This window comes from Sminthopsis crassicaudata, chromosome 1 (genome assembly GCF_048593235.1).
Source record: "Sminthopsis crassicaudata isolate SCR6 chromosome 1, ASM4859323v1, whole genome shotgun sequence".
In the NCBI taxonomy this organism is placed as follows: domain Eukaryota; kingdom Metazoa; phylum Chordata; class Mammalia; order Dasyuromorphia; family Dasyuridae; genus Sminthopsis; species Sminthopsis crassicaudata.
Window position 1 is genome coordinate 602,764,232 of NC_133617.1, and position 21,605 is coordinate 602,785,836.

A 21,605-nucleotide genomic window follows, 5' to 3' on the forward strand; every position below is an offset into this window, starting at 1 on the left:
AGGTCATTATAGACAAAGGCTGGAAAGAAAATTCCAGAAAATTTGAGGGCTTTGCATGAGAATAATAACCTTGCTTAACTTCCTGAGAGGTTGAGAGAGAAGTAATAGGAATATGGGTAGAGGGAGTTTTTCTGGGCCACTCTCCTACTCTTCCTTAAATTCCTTATTCTTCTTCTGAGGACTTATAAGTGCTGAGTCCTTGAAATTTAAATCTAGAGTACCTGAATTTCCCTAGGTTTCCCGGGAAGGAAATGACCTCATATGACTTTCCTACTGATTGCTTAGGGATACTTGTAATAAAGATTTCCAATTTCCTATGAGTTGTAAATAACTCCTCTGATTAAATTCCAACTGCACCTCATCCTGAGGTCCAAGAAAGCTAGTTGAAGGCCTGGGAAGTTGAAGAGAGTATTAAAGAGAATGCATGTATGGTGTCTTACAGCCTAGGCTCAGAGCCTCTGTCTTTTCAAGGATCAGATCACTGGACTTCTAATCAAGAAGACCTGAGTTAAAACAGTGCCCCAAATATTTGATCCTGAACAGGTCATTTAATTTCTATTTACCTAAGTTTCCTCAACTTTAAAATTCTTTCCATGCTTACTGTAAAGATCAAATGAGATAATATTTGTGAAGTGCTTAGCACAATATTTTACACATAGTAAGCATTAAAAAATGCTTCATTTATTTATCAGAAAAATTCTACAGATTAGAATATACCAAGAAATATTATAATGAATGATCTCATTAGATGGGATGAAATGAGATCTTGTTCAACCAACAGAAGTTCCAATCTCACCCAAGCAGAAATTCTCTCTGAAGTTTCTAGGGAAGCAAGCTAACATCCAGAAAACAATCAAATGCTGGTGTTAAGAATTCAACTTTTGTTTTTGTTTTTTTCTGGGCATGCATATTTCTTTTACTATCTTTAAGCTTTGTTGAAGTTTGGAGTGTCATAATGAGCTAGAGCTCATTGCTGAATATAAAATAAAAAAACACCTATTTAGTTATAGTGTGGGCAGTGCCTCACAGGATCATTGCAGGGATCAGATAAGATCATGTATTTAAAACACTTTACAAAACATAAAGTACTTTGTCAGTGGTTAACACTAAAATTAACCCCTTGAGAGTAATCATTAATTGTACACTCAAGGATACAGCAGTCTTTGTGGTAGCCCATTACAAGTAGCTGTATTCAAACAGTTTTTTTTTTTTTATAGTTTGTTTAATAAAACAAGTCCATCATAAGTTATGCCATATACAGATTATCAGGACCAAAAAATTCAATATAATCATTTAAAAACTATAAATAAATACATGTTAAAGTTTAAGGGCATATGATTTTCCCTCCCTGGTCCCCATTTTCCTTGTGTAGCATAGGTTTAAGAGGCAAATTTTAAATTTTCTCTTTATCTTTTGTTGGACTATAACTTTTATGACTAACAGAATCTCCCAAGATTTCCAATGGTATGCAAGCAAATCAGAAGATAAAATTTAAAACTGCACATCATGCAGTTGAACACAGGATGTTCAAACAGTTTTAAAACATATTTGCAAATTTTCTGGCATCATTGGAGATTAGTAGGCTTAAAAATCACTATTATTAGTATTAATAAAAATAAAAATCTCTATATTTCTGTTGCATAACATGTTTCTTACTATGTTTATCCTGATGATAGCTTAATAAGGGAGGGGACATGTATCAACACATTTATTTTACATATGATCCAGCAGAAGTTAAATGATTCTACTAGGATCATAAAATAGGTAGTAATACAAATATTAGTTCCAAGTTTTACTGATTACCTAATTCTGAATTAACTCAAAATTGCATTTGACATTGCTGAGGAGGACTAGCCTCCCATTGTCAAGTACTCCGAGTTTATTCAATTCTGCCTCACCTCTGGCAACTACTCATTCATGTAATACCAAAAGTGTTTATATCATACTTAGGCAAAGAAAAATGGTAGCTAATGTGCACAAAGTAGCATGTTTCCTATCTATATTTCTTCTGTCCCACTCCACCTATCCATCCCAAGCAAGAAAAACAAAACCCCTTTTAGAAACATGAAGTCAAGCAAAATAAATTCCCACTTTGGCCATGTCTTCTATGTCTGTTTTTATGTGTTTATATATATATATATATGTATATATATATATATATATATATATATATATATATATATATATATATATATATATATATATATATATATATATATCTGTTGATTAGAGTTCTTAAATCTTTTAAAGTTACTTGTCTTTTTTGCTATAGTTTGGTTTCCAGGACGTGCCCACTTGACTTCCTATCAATTCATAGCTTCTCGGAACCTCAAATAACTCTCTTAAAATTTATCAAGATCTATGTTGATTAAGCAGTCCCCACACCATAATATTCTCTTGACTACTGATGGCTTATAGAGGTTAGGAAATCTGTCCATGACTAAGAACAGTACTTGGTCTCAAGGAGTTTACCAATTAATACATTGTTTATATCAGTAGAATAATTGTAGTAAGACATGGAATGATTAGATTAATGTGGTAGGTGCTGAGGACAATAAAATACAATATTAGTGTCAGTGAATATTTACTCAATGGAAAGCAGAGCTATGGAGAGATAAGCAATGGATAAGAAGATTAATACCTCCCTACATAATAGAGTCTTTGTTCCCTTTGAATTTAGCACAGCATCCAGAACATAGTAGGTGCTGATTTTTAAAAATGCTGTTTTTAAGACATTTAAGGATGGCATCATATATTAATATAATAGTTATATTTTATATTTATTATAAATATTATATTTATATGTTGTATTTATATTATGTGTAAAATTTATATCTGAGCAAGAATAATCTCTATAACCTTCCTAAGACCTCCAGAGATCAGGTCCCAATAGACCATGTTTTTTTTTTCCATTTTGCCATAATTCTAATGTTAGTTTTCCTTTATATCAAGTTAAATCAGTATGTCTTAGTAATGTCCAAAATTATTGACTATCTCTATTGCTTTATGTAATCTGCAAATGTAGGACTCCATTATAACTCTACCCAATCACTGATAAAAATGTTAATCACATAACTAATCTAGGACATGCTTCAATTTCTAGTTCTCTGTGATTCCTTCCTCAGGAGTCCATTTTCCTGACCACCTAGGGTCAAAGAAGGCTCCACATTTCAAAGATACAGCAGGTGGCAGCATGAGATCACAAGTCTTTTTCATTGCAAGGAACACAATGAGATAAAATTCTCTCTGGCTGTCAGGCAGGTAGCTGTTGTTTTCCACTGCTTGATTGGAGTTCCTGGACAGTGTGTTTCTTCTTCCCATTATTTTGTAGCCCACAGAGAAGCAACAATACAGCTTGAAAGGTCAGAGAATGATGCAGCATGAAAGCAGAAAATGATAATATAGTTCTTGGTCTGTTTTAGAATATTCTCTTCTTCAAAGGAAAAGTCATTATTATGTAAGCAGTGACAAGTGTTTAAATGGATTTCTGCCAAATTAAGGTGCTTCTTTGAATTAGGCTTACGAAAGTTACATTACTTGCCCAAGGTGACATAGATAGAGCCTGAATTCAGACATTGTCCATAATTTGAGTTTAGTGACAAATTTCAGTGTGTGTGTGTCTGTATGTGTGTTTATGTGTGTCTCTGTTTTGGATTGGCCTGATGGTTGTACTGTAAAGAAAATTATTATTATTATTATAGTAGTAGGATTTCAATTAATGTTGGAAAGCAGCTTATCTGACCATGATGCTATTTTGGAAATTTCATCCTGAGATTTTCAACTGAGAAAAAGACCTTTCCTCCCCAGATGGTACCTTTTTAAGGCATAACTGAATTTATATGTCTCTAACTTCCTACAGGATTAATACTTAAAAGTTTTAAACTAAAAAGCAGGGACCCAAACAATTTGGAAACCTGAGTTTACCTTCATGCTGAAAAAGAGTGAACTATTCTTGACCATGTAAATAGGCTCATTTAAAATCTTAGCCATTTGAGTGCATAGGTGTTGATAAGAGATGCCTCAGCTTGGGCTCAGCCATAGTGATTGCAGATAATGGCTTATCAAAAAAAAAAAAAAAAAAAAAAAGCTGCAGCCTTTTTCTGCTCTGTAACCAGCTTTTCAGATATCTACTATGATTACCAAGTCAAGTGTCAGCCTTGCTATTTCCTCCACACACATTTTCCTTATCCCATGACTTGAAAGAGAAGGCAGACAGGAAAGAACTAGGATTTGGTAGCCAATATGTGGGAATTCCATCCTCTGCTTCAGTACTGCCTCTGGCAATTTCATTTGGCAACCTATTTCTGGGGTCTTTTTTTCAAATAATAGCGGTTATTCACCTAATAAAATATTTAAATCAGCTAAAAGATGCAGATGGCTTACTTCCTCATTTTTGTGAATCCTCTGTCCCCTTATTAATTACCATTATCTTAACACCATCACTGGTGAGAAATAGCTTGTCATCCTACTCCCTCAGGACTTACACACACACACACACACACACACACACACACACACACACACACACACACACACACACACGTTTTTTGATTCTATTCTTAAATCTTCAGGAAGTAAAGTGAATTATTGTAGCAGGTATCCCTGAGTAGAATTTTAGAGCAGCTGGAGATACTAGTTATAGAGAATGTTGGTTCTAAAAGCTGAGAAGCCTTTGATGAGGATGGGGACAGGGATGGAGATGGAGATGGAGATGGAGACAGGGGTAAGAATAGGAAGGGAAATCAGAGTCTGCTAGAAGGTTACAACCAATGCATTGTAGTGGCAAGAATTCAGAATTGGGGATCATAAGATTGTTGATCAAGAGATCAAAAGGCCGTTCTAGGTGAACTAGTACAATTCCTTCATTTTATGTTTGATGAAACTGAGACCTAGAGAGATGTGGCTTCTAATCAGATCTGCCATTTAGTCCCTATATAATCTTAATTGGGTCACATCACTTCTCTGGTTCTCAGTTTCCTTATCTATAAAGTGAAGGGATTCGATTAGTTGATCTCTAATTTTCCTTTGAACTCTACTTCCTATGAAGCTGCAGTGTTAGGCTCAGAAGCAGCTGGTGTCTCCTGTAAATTCTTCCTTTGTAAAAACATACAAACTGTTTACTTGCTAAACTCTATTGGCCATACCTGTAAATCTGCCCAATAAATTATCTCAGACCTAAAGGGAGAATCACAGAACTATAGAATCTCAGCATTAGAAGGCTTCAGTGTGAGAATTATGTGGGGCTGGGTGGGGAGGGGGGAGTCATGTGAAAGAACATCACCTACTTCACAGTTTTGCCTCCAGGCAAGCCTGAAAAGAAACTTGAAAACATTTGTTTCTGCCATTACTTCCCATTTCTTCATTATCTAGCCTTTCTTCAAGTCTCTAATACCCCCTCCTCTGAACAGGCCATTGCTCTCCTTAGACTAGGGTCTCTAGCTCCAAAACTCTTCCAGTCACATCCTTCTCACAAATTCTCTCTCTCCTCTCTCTCTCTCTCTCTCTCACACACACACACACACACACACACACACACACACACACACACACACACACACCCTGTGTAGCAATTATTTCTCCAAAAACTAGTCTGGAATTATGTTGATAACAATATATTTGGTTGATATATAATTAGACAATAAAAGCTGACACACCAGCCAAGTAGATGGCTATCTGTGATTTGTTTAAAAAGCTACTTGTTCCTCTATTCCTGATTTGACAGAGACAAATCTGTGCAAGTCGCTCAGCGTGACAGAGTAGAAAGAACATTGCGACAAATAACTCAAATCCTACTTTAGATACTTTCTAGCTGGATGACCTTGGGCAAATCAAACTCCTCAATTTCCTCTTCTGGAAAATGGGTATGAGAGAAAATTAGAATGAAAGTGAGAATAAAGTGGAAGTCATTGAAGGCTTCAAGAAAGGTAGATCTTTAAGGAAGGGGAGGGATAACCACAGATGGAAACCAGGATAAAATGGAGGGTTTGTTTCAGGTTGGAGTATGGTATCAGCAAAGATATTAAGTTAGGGAAAGAGATGGAAAATAGAAGCACTATTCAGTTTAGCTAGGAAGTAAAATAAATGAAGGGCTATGAAATAAAGGTCAGTTGGATTGGCTCCAGATTGTGGGAGGCATTGGATATCTAATTTAGTCATTTGGGTTGAATTTAATAAGCACTTGGGAGTCACTAAGGCTTTTAGAGTATAGTGATATTATCATAGGGGTGCATTAAGAAAATCATGCAGGACCCAGTAAGCAGGCTTCATCTAGGTGCCTCAGATTCATGTCCACACTCAAACTTATTAGTCTTCTCCCTAAACCCACTGTTCATTATAACTTGCCTACTTTGTTTGTGGGCACTGCTATTCTACAGTCAGCTAGCATTTCCATCTCTAAATCATTCTCAATTCTTCACTCCCTACCCAACCAATATGTACAATCACTTGCCAAGTTTTGTGAATGCTACCTCCTCCTCATCTCTCACATCTTTCTCCTTGTCTCCTCATATCACAGTCACCTTTATTCAAGCCCTTATCACCTTCACCTCCAATAATCTCCTAACTGATCTGCCAGCATCTAGTCTTTCTCCTTTCCAGGCCATCTTCCAGTGTGCTGCCAAACTGATATTCCTAAAACACAGGTCTGATGCCTGCTCCAGTACTGTAATTCCTGTCTCCCTTTCATCTTTAGAATAAAACTCAAGTGTCCAGAATTTAAAGCCCTTCCCAACCTACTTTTTCAGGTTGTTTACAGCCTTCACTTAGTGTATGTCTTAGCTAAACTGCTCTACTACATACAACCCTTGTTTCATGCACAGACTGTTCCCTATACTTAGAATGTTCTCTTTTCTCATGTCTACCTCTTGGAATCCTGTGTCCCTTCATACCTCAAGAGGCCATTTCTGATTCCCTTGGATAAAAGATAATCCAATTTTGTAAATCACTCTAAACTAACTTATCTGTAAACACATTGTGTTCTCTTCTTCCATTGTCCCTTATATCAGAGCTTCTCAAATTCTCTGTGTGCAATCCTTATAATTTATTATCAGTTAGTGTTCGACTTGTATACCTATTGTATATCTATATCTATATCTATATATCTATATACCCAGAGTTGTATATCTTATATATAAATATAAATATTATATATATATAAATGCTATATATTTTATATGTAAATATATAAATATAAATATATAAAATAGGTCTACAAATAGAACATTAACTGATAATAAATTATAAAGAAATTTATTTTAAAACAATTTTTGGTATACCTATAATTTTACCATTTATTAAAGACCAAAGCAAATTTGCATACTAATGAGATTGATGTGGGTGTTTATTTTTACATAAAGAATTAAATCTTGGCAGAATATTTGCTAGCTTTTACTGTTGCCAAATTTTTCACACATTCAATTTAAGATCCACAGTTTAACTGGGACACTGATGCATTGTTGGTGGAGTTGTGAAAGAATCCAGCCATTCTGGAGAGCAATTTGGAACTATGCCCAAAAAGTTATCAAACTGTGCATACCCTTTGACCCAGCATTGCTGTTATTGGGCTTATATCCCAAAGAAATACTAAAGAGCGGAAAGAGACCTGTATGTGCCAAAATGTTTGTGGCAGCTCTTTTTATAGTAGCTAGAAACTGGAAGATGAATGGATGTCCATCAGTTGGAGAATGTTGGGGTAAATTATGGTATATGAAGGTTATGGAATATTATTGCTCTGTAAGAAATGACCAGCAGGACGAATACAGAAAGGCTTGGAGAGACTTACATCAACTGATGATGAGTGAAATGAACAGAACCAGAAGATCGCTGTACACTTCAATGTTGTATGAAGATGTATTCTGATGGAAGTGGAAATCTTCAACATAAAGAAGATCCAACTCACTTCCAGTTGATCAATGATGGACAGAAACAACTACACCCAGAGAAGGAACACTGGGAAGTGAATGTAAATTGTTAGCACTACTGTCTATCTACCCAGGTTCCTTATACCTTCGGAATCTAATACTTAATGTGCAACAAGAAAATGGTATTTACACACATATATTGTATCTAGGTTATATTGTAACACATGTAAAATGTATGGGATTGCCTGTCATCAAGGGGAAGGAGTAGAGGGAGGGGGGGATAATTTGGAAAAATGAATACAAGGGATAATATTATTTAAAAAATTACTCGTGCATATATACTGTGGGAAAAAAATTCTTAAAAAAAAAAAAAAAAAGATCCACAGTTTAAGAAGCTTTATCCTATAGAATGGAAACTTCATGAGGGCAGCAATTGTCTCATTTTATAACCTGAGCATTTAGCACATAGCATTGTATCCTACAATTTAGCTCCTCAGTGATCATGACTGTTTCAGTACTGTCTTCACATTCCAGACCTAGCAGAGTCTCTGGCACATAGTGTGTGCTAAATAAATGCTTGCTGACTTGAATCATTGATGATAAAGGGGAATTCAGATTCAGACCTGGTCATTTTTAATTTAAGCTCAATCCTGTTTCTACTCTTCCACACTAATGGTCTTGTGAGCATCTCTTCAGAAACAGAGGAACAAATCATACCACAGAGAGGCATTTATATGACTGGAAGTTCAACTCTTACTACATTCAAATCTTAATTTGAATTAATCAGTTAATAAACATTTATTAAACACCCACTATATTCTATGCATTGTTCTAAGCATTGGAAATAGAAAGATAGTCCCTACCCTATTGATACCATTCAATATTGGTTTTAAATTCACTTTACCTCTGCCATTTATTGCCAATATCACCTTGGACAATTTCTCTCTCTCTCTCTCTCTCTCTCTCTCTCTCTCTCTCTCTCTCTCTCTCTCTCTCTCTCTCTCTCGGCATGTGTTCCTCATTTGTGAAGTGAGATGTTTGAACTAGATTAAAGCTTCTTAAACTATGGGTTGTGACCCCATATGGAGTCATGTAATTCAATGTGGTAGTTGTGAAATTATTTATTGTTAGTAAATGTTTGGTTTGTGTACCTATTTTATATACCTGGAGCTGAGGAAACATTTTTGGGAAAAAACAGGTTGCGAATGACAAAAGTTTAAGAAGCCTGTCCTAAATATCCTCTGGGTTGTTTTTTGGGGTTTTTTTTGTTTTTTTTTTCCAGCCCTACATAAATGATCTGGGGTTCCATTTTCCTATCTGCAAAATTAGGAAACAGCATCTGTCATTGTACCATACATGTAAATAACTTGAGATCATTGCCTTAAAAAATCTTTCACAAACTACAAGTCAAGGAGAATATTTGAGAGCTCTTAGCATAGTTGGGACTTTATTGCCCTGGGGAGAAGCCTGGAAAGACTATTTTATCCATCATTATGCTGTCAAGAATTCTGCACTGGAGGCAACTTAGCATAGTGAAAAGATAACTGGACTAGAGTCCCAAAGCCTGGGGTTCCAGTTCAATTTTTTACCACTGTGTGACCTTGAACAAGTCTTTTCAACAATTTCCCCACCTACAAAATGAGAGGTTGGACATTTCTTACCTAATGTCTCTTCTGGTTGAAAAGTTGTATGATTCATCAACTGTTTATGTTTAACCCCAGTTACCTTTCTCAAGACAACCTTTCAGATTAGTCCAAAATTTAGTAGGAATAACCTAATATAGAAGGAGTGCTTTTTTAACATTTTATTGAGAAGTCTCACCAGAAAGTCCAGTGCCACAAGACTATTTTGGAGTCACTTGGTACCAGCTCCTAAGTGTTCATTATTACTTGGAAATGAGCAAGTGCTATTAATCAAGGCTTGACTTATTGCTTTGTTTATTGTCTAGACTTAAGAAAATGATGGGAAAAATTTTTAATAACACAGATTGAATTTAAAAGTAGGTTTTGAATATTTTTCTATATGTTATAAAACATTTACCATAACACTTCTATCAAAGCTGATCTCTGAAGTGAATTCCAAATCTAAAATTTTCTTAATCTAAGCTGAGAGGCTGTTTGTCTTTATTAGCACAGTCTCTGAAAGCAAAATCAGAGAATCTTACAAGTTCTCTTTGCTTTGGTAATTTATTCTGTAGATCAATAAAGAACTTGAAATCTCAATCCATGTGTTTTTTTCAGGAATAAATTGTTAATTGAACTCAATTTCTAATATTTGTATAACCAAGCCACATTGCTGATTAGAACTAAACAGTTTTCCTGTTCTTTAAAATCTAATCATTATTTGAATCTGAAGAATATATAATTAAAATGTCCAAAATTGGATCTTGAGAAAAATTTATAAAAGTGTACTACTTTCTCTTCTTTGTAAAGGTATAGGAATATGGTTTGATATACTGTATCTATTTTCCATCATGGTGAATGATTCTATGGGCTGATTGAACTTTTTTATTACTTTTTTTTTAATAATCTTTGTTATCTAGAATAGCTTGTTAGGCAGAGGAGAAGGAAGAATAAATTCAGAAATAGACGTGATATAAAAACAATAGAAATTAATAAAGTAAAAAAATTAAAAATCTTAATGTTTGTAATTTTTTTTTTACATTTTTCAGGGATCCTTTTCACAATGTTGGTTTTTGGACCAGCCTGCGGATTCATCCTGGGTTCCTTCTGTACCAAAATTTACGTGGATGCTGTCTTTATTGACACAAGTAAGAAAAATGTCTTTTCTCTAAATTTCTAGTTGAAAGCAGTCCTATCCATCTACAGACATTTTTCCATAAATGATAGTCTTTGATCTCTATTAAGATTTGTGTATTTCAAATTTTGTATACTTTACTTTGAACATTAAATCTATCTATGAAATAAGAGAATTCCACAAATTCAGCCATATATTCCCTTCCTTTACTTCTGCTACAAAATGTCTGTCTCTTCTCATTCCTCTACCAAGGCAGTGGCTAGATGCAAATCAATAATCAGTTCTAGTTCAGTGATATGACTATATATTTGTAGATTTACATGTTACCCAGCATTGAGGGCTTAACCATTATGAGCTATAACAGTACCTTTTTATTGCCTTCTTCAGCTCTTTAGATAATTTGCAAGGCACTATTTCAGATTTTTTTGAAACTATTGACTTTTTTCATCAGGGCCCTAGCATCCACAGGAGAATTATTTGGGGGCAGGGAAAGCCCTAGGGAAGGAGCTGAATTCTTTTCCATTTCTAGCTATAGCTCCATTGCTGCTACCAAGTAAGTTGTGAGTATTTCTAAGGCTTTTCATTAGATATTTAATAGATATATCTCAGAATTATTCCAACCCAAACCCTTTATTCTGGTGCTCTTAAGCAAGGAACCAAAGTTCATCCCTAAAGTGATTTCCATTTCATTCATCATTAGAATCTCTAAAAACAAAATAAGAGATACTTTTGCAGATCCCTTCTGCTAATGTCAATCTCTTTTGTAGAAAAGATCAATACAGAACTTGAGGCCTCCTGGGTTCTCGATCCATCATCTTTTCAATAGTGCTAAATTTACTAATTCAACCAAAAAGAAGCAAATGTAATTTTAAATCCAATCAAGTCACTCTCTGATTCACTCCATTAATCCCATTGCTATATTTACTTAGAGTTAATGATGTCCCAGATTTCTGAGTTGAAAAAAGTCTTGTTCATCATTCTTTATTTAAAGTTCACATATCTGTTACCAGGTAATTGAATGAGATTGTTTTCTAGCATCTGCCCAACACATTTAACCCTATTTATAACTAACTAGGAAAAAAAATTAATCAGGATGACAAGAATAGTTTTATTAGTGATCATACAATCAGAGCTAGAAGGAAACTTATAGGTCATTTATAAAGTCTAATCTTTTCCATTTACAAACAGGATTCAAAGAAGTTAGACACAAATACAATAAGTAATAGATAATTTGGATATGAATCTGAATTTATAACCTTTGACCTCCAAGACTGCTTTCTAGTGTGCTGCAGGACTTCACTGCACACTCTAGTGTGCTTCAAAGGAAAAGATTATTTTTAAATATCTGAAATCACTGACACAACCTCAAAAGGAGCAATTAGGTAAGAGTAATGATGAAGACAAAAAAAAAATAACCTAGAGTAATGGGAAAATAAAGAACATTATAAAAGAGGTCCCAAATAAAGAAACTCTATTTGCCTCTTTAAACACAAATAATAATTCCACTGAATGAAAAGCACAAATGGCAATGTATCCTAGAATTAAGAACTGAGAGAGATCTTAGAGACTAGCTGGTCCAACTTCTCCATTTTACATATGGAGAAACTGAGGCACAGAGAGATTCACGTATCAGGGTATGGAGTCAGCAGCAATCTATGGTTTGTTCTACTCATTTTTTCAGGCAGAGGCACTGGAAAGGTGGTGCAATGTAATGGAATAGAAGAAAGACTGGGATCCTGAAAAACTGAATTTCAGACCCATCTCCACCACTAATAAGTCAGAGACAAAAATAAAATAAAAAGAGACAGATTCTAGATGTGGGTTTTCAGCATTATGGGTGTGACAACAAAGGTTAGTTGCCACCATCTGCCATTAGAGGGCGAAAGAAAATAATGTATTCTCTAGTATATAGTGTAACATTCTTTGGATTTCAGCAATTCATTTTCTTTGTCACTCACTGCACATTTGTTTTCTGCCTCTCGCTAAATGTTGGCTGTATATTTATGAGTTTTCCCAACTCTTATCCTGATACCATCACACCCCTTTGTTCTTAAGGCAGAGCTCTTCCTTGGGGGTAGCCAACAGATGTGTCCTATAAAATGAAAACTATAAGGATTATGGAATTGTAACAGCACCATGAAATGTGTAGAGACTTATTTTACATTTCCTTAAAACCTAGGCCTGCAGAGGGTGTGGTTAATGAGGACGATTTTGGGAGTCACATGCTTCTGAATAGTAGTTTATAAATTTTAAGATAATTGTGGATTTGTTTTTGTGATCACTGACAGAAGTATTAATACTAAATAATATAAATATTATTGTTGTTAGAATAGACAATAATAATGACATCATAATCATTGTTTTCAGTCTCTTGAGCTAAAAACTATCTCAATCTAACATACTTTCTTGAATTTGATTAGCCAAAAGGCTGCATTTTCTCCACCTTACCTCGGTGACCTCTCCCCTTCATTTTGTCCATGCAGAATTGTTGTAATGTGTTCAACCTGACCTGGCACATAAGGATGCATGAAATCAGCAGCTGGTACAATATATGGTTGACTATTTGCTGCGTAAAGAAGGTCATTGAGATCAACTTCTCTTTCTTTCATTCCCAGAAGTGGCTACTACTGCAGAATTTGCTTCTCTTGGATGAATTAATTTGGCAATCAGGATCTTGAACCTATATCTTTTTCTCCTCCCCTTTTCTTCCTCCTTAAAATAAGACCATCTCTGTTTTCTAATTAGGCTTGTAATCCACTTATTTAAAAAAATTTATAGTCCATTGCAAAAGCATTGCCAAGCTCATTAGACAAATAGGTAAATGACCTGGCAGAGAAAAAAAATTACCTGGAGAGTTTTCTGTATCATTCACACTCTAGTTCAATTTGATGACTAAATTCATCAATGAGAGAGCAAGAAAGCAAATGTTCCCAATTCACCTGCCATCTGCCCTTCTCATAGAGACTCTCAAGTCTCCAGATTGGTTGTTTGGTTGATGGAGGTTAAATTGGATACATTGCAGTTCCCAGTTTTATTTTGCTTTTTCAAGTCCAAAAAACTGAAGCCTCATAGTCTAGTAGGTGAATGAAAATATAACAAAAAATCCATAGACAACAAAGCCAATTCAATTAAATTTAATAAGCATGTATTTCGTGCCCACTATACTATGTGAAGAACCAGTGGCAAAAAATGAACAATCCACTCAGGCAGTTTATGTTCTATTAGGGTGAATAAGATGTATAGCTAGGTATATACAAAGTAATTTATAGGTGTAGGATTGTTAACAAACTGGGTGGAGGATCAGAAGTTTTATGTAATAACTAGCCTCAAAGAAAACTCGGGATTCCAAAAATCAGAGGTAAGGAAAAGAATTTCCAATAGAGGAAACAACCCAGGCAAAGGCATGTATGCACTCAGTAGAATGTCATTTACTGGGAACAGCTACTAAGCATCTTGGCTTGGAACATATAATATGTGAGATAGAGCAATGAACCTTGAAAGACAGGCTACAGCCAGCTTATGAAGGGATTTAAGTGCCAAAGGAATTTTTTTTTGTATTTTATTGTTTAGTTGTGTCTGACTCTTTCTGACCCCATCTGGTATTTTCTTGGCAAAAATACTGGAGAAGTTTGCCACCATTTCCCTCTCCAGATCATTTTACAGAAAAGGAAACCGAAGCACACAGGATCAAGTGACTTTCCCAAGATCACATAACTAGAAAGTATCTAAGTCTGGATTCAGACTCAGAATCTCTTGACTCCCAGTTCAGCACTCTATTCACTGAGCCATAGAATTGCTTTTTTATTTTATCCTAGAGTCAATAAGGAGCCTTTAAAGTTTTTTGAGCAGGGGAGTGACATGATCAGATCTATGCTAAGAATGTCATGTTCACAGCTTTGTGACAGGAGCATTAGAAAATCAAAAGATTAAAAACAGACAGGACAATTAGGCTTTTAATTAGTCTCAGCAAGAGCTAGGGTGATTTCTCCATGAGTAGAGAAAAGGCTACAGATTCAAGAGATGTTTGAAAAGTAGAATAAAAAATATTTGCAATTACATATGGGTGAGTATAAGTGAAGAATCAAGGATGATTGTATGGTTGTGAACCTTAATAATCAGAAGGATGGCCATGCCCTTTAAAGAAATAAAGAAATTATGAAGGAACTATAGATTTAGGGAAAAAAGATAATGAGGTCTGTTCTGAACATGTTAAATGTAGGGACAATGGGGCAGATACATGGAGATATCCACTAGGCAGTTGGCAATTTAGAACCAGACAGTTCCTGTCCTCCATGAGCTTAAAGCTAATAGGAGACACATTCAAACCAATATATACAAAGCAGACTATATGCATAGTAAATAGGAGGTAATTAATAGGGACTGAAGAAGGCTTCCTGCAAAAAAGTGGGATTTTAGTTGGGACTTAAAAGAAACCAAGAAGGTCAGCAAATAAAGCAGAAGAATATTCCAGGAATGGAAGATAGCCAAAGAAAATGAAAAGAGTGAAGAAATGGAATGTCCCAGACAAAAGGCCAGAAGACTAGAAGTAGGAAAGGATTAGGTTATGAAGGGGTTGGAAGGCCAGACAGAGCATTTTGTCTTTTAGAGGCAATAGAAAGCCACTGGAATTTGTGGAGTAGAGGATGACATACTATGATCTGCTCATTAGAAAAATCACTTTAGTGGATAGAGAACGAGACTTGAAGCAGACATCATTGATGACATTGGAAAAAGCAATATCAATGGTATGATAATGTCAGATACAAACTGCAAGATCTTAAGAAGAGATTAAGAGGAGAAAAAGTAGAGATACCTGTTGTTAACAGACTTTTTGAAGACTTTAGCTTCAAAAGTCGGAAGACATATAGGATGATAGTGGGGATGGGATTATCAGGTGAAGGTGTTTTGTTTTGTATTTTGGTTTTTTGGTGTTTTTTGTTTTGTTTTGTTTTGTTTTTTCAGAATAGGGGAGACATGAACATGTTTGCAGGCAATAGGAAGAACCAGTAGACAAGGAAGGACTGAAAATAAGCAAAAGAGTAGGGATGACAGAATGGGCAATCTGTTGCTGTAGACAGAGTACTATGAAATTACCTGAACAAATAGAGGGATTAGATTTCATAAGAAGTAAGACCAGCTCATCATGTGAGGTGAGAAAGGAAGGAAAAGGAGTTCATAACAATTGGCTTCATTTTTTTCTGCAAAATATTAAGCAGCCAATAGAATGGGGAAGAGTTTGTGAACAAAAAGATGAAAAGGCTGAAAAGAGCTGCTATAGCCTGGGATAGTGAGTTAATAAGAAAAGTATAGACTATTTGGATAAATAATAGTAAAATATAGGATCATTCCAAAGGACCCTATGTCAGTAAGACATGTCCTTTAAAATATTGTTTCTCAGTAGGTAACAATGAACTCTCAGTTTGGTGGCTCCAGATCTAGGCAGAAAGACTTGAGTCAAAGCTGGCTTCACACACTTAATAGTTTGTGATATTTGGCAAGTCACTTAACTCTGCTTCCTTAGTTTCCTCATCTGTAAATTGGGGATAATAATCAATTTTGCCTTCCAAGGTTGTTGTCAAGATAAAATGAGATAATACTTATAAAAAGTTTTGCACCTAAGAGTGCTACATAAATGCCAATTATTATTATCCATTCCAGAGGACACAAAAGGTGAGAAAATCTCATTGTAGGAAGTAAAGGATTCAACTTAAGAGTGTGACCTTCTAAACAACCAGCTAATCAGGAACATCACAGTCAGCAACTTGTAAACAACACTGACCCAATACAATCCTCTGCCTATGAAATATGAATCCTTAACATTTTAAAGTAATGACATGGGCTAAGTGAGATCTTTCTCTGCTCCACCATGAAAGGTGATTATCATATTTTACCACATATTTCTTTAAGCAAGGCTGGAGTCAACTCCTAGCAAGGGTGTTCTTGTAAATGTTTTAAACTACTGATTCTTTGGGGGAAAATGCATAAATTACATACTTTTAAGCCTAATCTGCATTATTAATATCTTATCCATTATTTTCTTAAATCTAGAAAATTAATAAAATAAATCAAACCTTGATTTGAAGCATTTGCCCATACTGTAAATTTTAACAATTGGCTCTCTTGATCCTGATCAACCTAGTGCCAACACACCACTAGTTTTGCGGCCCCTTCCTGGGAGTAGCTCAATGAAAGATGCAATGAAAGTATTATTATTTCCGTCTTTCAGACAAGAAACCTTAGTCACAGAGGTGTCAAAGAACTTGCTTAAGGTTATGTGTATAACTTGTCTATGTGGGAGCTAAGATATGAATTTGGGTCTCCTGACTTTCAAGTTCAAGGCTCTTTCTGTTATATCATATTGCCTTTCATATCTCTTGGTAGTTCTACATTTTGCAATAAATAAAACAGGCCATTGGTTTAAAAGTACGAATCTCATGTCCTTTTTATCACAACCTTACCAGGAAAAGGCTTTGTTTTTTATTTTTAATTCAAGCAGTTTATTATAGAATTTTAGAATAATAGGGTTGGGAGGGAGCTAAAGAGGTCACCTAGATCTTTATTGCTAATAACTTATACTTTTATAGTATTTTACATTTTACAAAGTGTTCTGGCACAATGGCCATCATGTTAAGGTCAGTCAATAGGTGTTTTTATGTGCCTCCAGGCACTCTGCTAAGTACTAGGGATGCAAATATAAGCAAAAATAGAACCTGATCTAATGGAGACCACATACAAATAAGTGTGTTGTGTGTGAAACCTATGCCTGTGAATGGACAAACAAGATGCAAACAGGATAAAGTGTAGATAATCAATAAGGTACTAACATTAGGAAATATTGGGGAAGACTTCTTGTATAAGATCACATTCTGACTGAAACTTAAAGGAATCTAGGAAATTCAGGGGATGAAGTTAAAGAAAATTCCAAGAGGAATACCATGGAGGGCAACCAGAAAAAAATGCATGGATTTAAGTGATGACATGTCATGTTAAAAATAACAAGAAGATCAGTGTCCCTATATCTCAGAGCACTTGGAAGGGGGAATAGGATCTGTTGGTTTTGTATTTTATGCTGGAAGTAATGAAAAGCTAATGAACTTCCTTGAATAGGGAATGACATGATCAAATCAGCGCTTTAGGAAAAGCAATCTGAGAGTTGATTGGAAAACAGATTGGAGTGGAGATATAGTGAAGCAGGGAGACCAGATAGGGAATTATTGTAATAGTCTTAGAATGATATAATGATAACCTGAACCAGGATGGTGACAGTATTAGAAAAAAGAAGGAACCATTTAAGAAAGATATTATAAAGGTAGGATTGACAGGATTTAGCAATTTGACTGACTATGGGAGATGAGAGAGAGTAAAGATTTGAACATCTAGGTTTTGAGACATGCAGAATGGTGCTACCATTCATAAAAACAGGAAGGTTGGGGTAAAAATAATGAGTTCAGTTTTGCACATGCTGAATTAGAAATGTCTATAAGACATCCAGTTCAAGATGTCCATTGGGCTGTTAGAAATATGAACCTAAAGGTTAGAAGAAAAATTAGGGCCAGATAAATATATCTGAGCATCAACAGTATAGTGGGTGATAACTGAATTCATGAGGGCTGATAAGATCACAAAGAAAAATAACAGAGGGCGAAGAGAAGGAAGTCCAGGATAAAATCTCAGAGGACATTGTAACCTAAATGAAATCCAGTAAAGGACATAAAGAAAGAGTGGTCCAAGAGATAGGAAAAGTGGGAGAGAATGGTGCCACAGAAATCTATAAAGAGAGAATCACGGAGACAAGAGTAATCAACAGATTCAAAGGATTCCAAGGTAGTCAAGGCATCATCATCATCATCATCATCACTTGACTGATGTGGAAACTCAGACCCATAGGAAAGAAGTACTTGCCTGTACATACATAGTAAATGAAAAAGTCAGAACTCATGGGAACTCAGGTTTTTACAACTTCAAATCGAAATTTGATTTTGATTTGATTTGATTAATTACCAAATTTGATTTGATTGTTTATCATTGGATACCCATCCATGGTAATAGTGCCACTAAGATTCTCCAGATTCTCCCAGTACCCAGTTTCAATGTTTCACAATTCATCGCTTTGTCTAAAGACTTACCTTGGACTAAAGGTGATAGAAACCAACTATCTGGAAAAAGCTTAATTCTAGTTATGGTCATTTCAAAATGATTAAAATCAATTTCAATAATTGTAAAGCATCATATATAGCTTCCTTGTTTGGTTTCCTTTTTTGCATTTTCTCTTACTCTCACAATGTACTAGGTAATGAATATGGAAAGGAGGGGGGAAACTTTGACTTCCCCCAAATAGTCAATTAAATCTCCTTGGACCATTAAAAGCTCTATCTCCTCATGCCTTCAGACACCTTTCCCAGTTTTCTCAGAAGATACCTATTTAGGTTCATTTAGTTCTGTCTGGAGACTCACAAATTATAAACAAATGTGATGCTATACTATTCTACACACATACTAAATTCAACCAGAAACGAGTTGACAAATTCACAGAAACATTTCCTTTAAATCTGCGGGATATTTTCTCACATACAGAGAGCAGACATTGTTATGTTTCTAAGGAAAACACGACTTCTAATGTGTTACTAATTTGGGTCCCCCAAAATAACTGCCCGGGTTTCTCTTTTCTCATTCACATCTGCCAGCTCTCCTATTTCCCATTTATGGAGAATACAGACAACAGAGAAAAATACAACCGCGCCTTTTACCTCTTTTTGTTTTCATTTATCGCTTTGCAGCAGGTGAAGAAACAGAGTAAATGACTGGGGAAAACATCCCTGCTCAGCTACCTGAGGCAATTTTGCTCCTTTTTGGTTTGCATGTATGTGTTTTTTTTTCCCCTACCAGTTCAGAGTTAGTTTCAGTTTAGTGATGCTTCTATCATGAATTTCCTAAATTGTGTCCTTTATCAGTCCGAATACAGAAATTCACATTAGCACCAATGACACTGGATAACATTTGATTTGATCCCTGTGTGAAGGCAGTCATAATTTCTGCTGCATTTATACTTCCAAACGCTGACTACCAGCCACCAACATCCTCTTGGAAGAGTCAATTGTGTCATTTCATAGGCAGAACACAAGAATCACAGTTGCTCACCCAATGTCCTATAATGAGTCAGCAATGGTTAGAAAGAGCCTTGTCTCTAAGTTCTATTAATACATTGGGTCATAGATCTTTAGAGCTCTTAGTTCCAAGGTGACATGGAACTATTTCCTGGGCTCTTTTTCTGTTTGGTCATGGAGTCATCAAACAAGAAGCATATATTTGCAAAATGGTGATACATTTTAAAGCTGTAGAAATATCCACAAATTTAGTTTGTTTTATATAGTTTATTATGATATTGTTTTCCCTGGTGGCCCAAAGAATAACCATTCATTTATTTATTCAAAGTTAACAAACATTTAGTGAGTACCCACTACATACGAGACACTTCAGGAAAACCAAACTCTATCCTGAATATATCTGAGTTGGTTTGCAAGGGGCTATTATATAAGATGGTTTAAAACTGTATACCCCAGAGTACCAACCAAAATTTGAATTAACATGCCAAATGTCAACTTGAAAATAGTGGCCTTACTCTTGTGATGAAGAGAGCCATCTGCACCTAGAGACTGGACTGTGGGAGTGTGGACCACAACATAATATTTTCACTTTTTTGTTGTTGTTTGCTTGCATTTTGTTTCCTTTCTCATTTTTTTTCCTCTTTTGATCTGATTTTTCCTGGGCAGCATGATAATTGTGGAAATATGTATAGAAGAATTACACATGTTTAACATATAATGGACTACTTCCCTTTAGGGGAGGAATGGGGGAAAGGGAGGGAAAAAGTTTGGAACACAAGGTTTTGCAAGGATGAATGTTGAAAATTATCTATGCATATGTTTTGAAAATAAAAAGCTTTAATTAAAAAAAAGAAAAAATAGTGGCTTTATTGAGCATATATAAATTTTGGATTGAATTGGAGACAACAAGCATCTTATACTTTAGATACTTTGGGGAATGAGGGGAATGAAGAGCACCATAAATTGTAGATGAAATAAAAGGTAAAATATTGTTTGCTTGTTTTGCATATATCTTATATGTTCACTAGCCAGTCAGTACTTGGTTGTTTTATAAATGTTATCTCCCTCTTTGCCATTCTTTTCCACCCCATATCCCTCTATTCCAAAAGAGGAGAGACAAAGTCAGAGAGCAATGAAAAAAAGGCTCAGTCTTCGGCGATAGAAAACACTGATGTTTTCACACTGATATGGAATGATGAGTGTCCTAAGAGACAGTCCATTTCCAAAATCATCTCACTGTGGAATTCCATACAGGTTGTAAAGAGAAAAATTCAGATATTCCATGCTGAAATGTGCAGTGCCCATCTTTAAAGACCTGGAAGACCCCTCTATGGACAAAGTAGCTAAGATGTGATCTTGCCATTGCAGGTGTCCTGGAGATCACCCCAGATGACCCCCGCTGGATCGGTGCCTGGTGGGTAGGCTTCCTGCTCTGTGGTGCCTTACTCTTCTTCTCCTCTCTCTTGATGTTTGGGTTTCCACAGTCCCTGTCCCCTCACCCAGATCCCACAGTGGAGAGCGAGCAAGCCATGCTCCCTGAAAGAGACTACGAAAGGCCCAAGCCCAGCAATGGGGTCCTGAGGTACCCACTGGAGGCAGACAACAGCACCTCCTGTTTTCAGCAGCTAAGAGGTAATGAATTCTCTAGTTCCTTGTGATGCTTTCTAACATTCTGAATACTTAAATTCACCACTATGTTCTGATGTGAGCTAAAAAAAAGAAAAATTGGCTCTGATGTGATTTCCCTCTCTGTACAGCTCACAAAATTTATACTTGATGAATCAGATTTTTCCTAAATCAATGATACTACACTAGGCACAATATGAGAAGTTGTGTCAGCTTCTTTAGACCAATATGATATATTGTTCTAGACGTATACTTCATT

General features: G+C 35.6%; 1 protein-coding gene across 1 annotated transcript in view; it reads left to right on the plus strand.

The window, feature by feature from the left end:
- SLCO3A1 (solute carrier organic anion transporter family member 3A1) overlaps window positions 1-21,605 on the plus strand; it is a 340,259-nt gene that overhangs the window by 255,154 nt on the left and 63,500 nt on the right. The window contains exons 3-4 of the mRNA XM_074282483.1: window positions 10,531-10,629; window positions 21,089-21,352. Of these exons, the coding sequence (XP_074138584.1) occupies window positions 10,531-10,629; window positions 21,089-21,352 (363 nt within the window). The remainder of the gene's footprint in view (window positions 1-10,530; window positions 10,630-21,088; window positions 21,353-21,605) is intronic.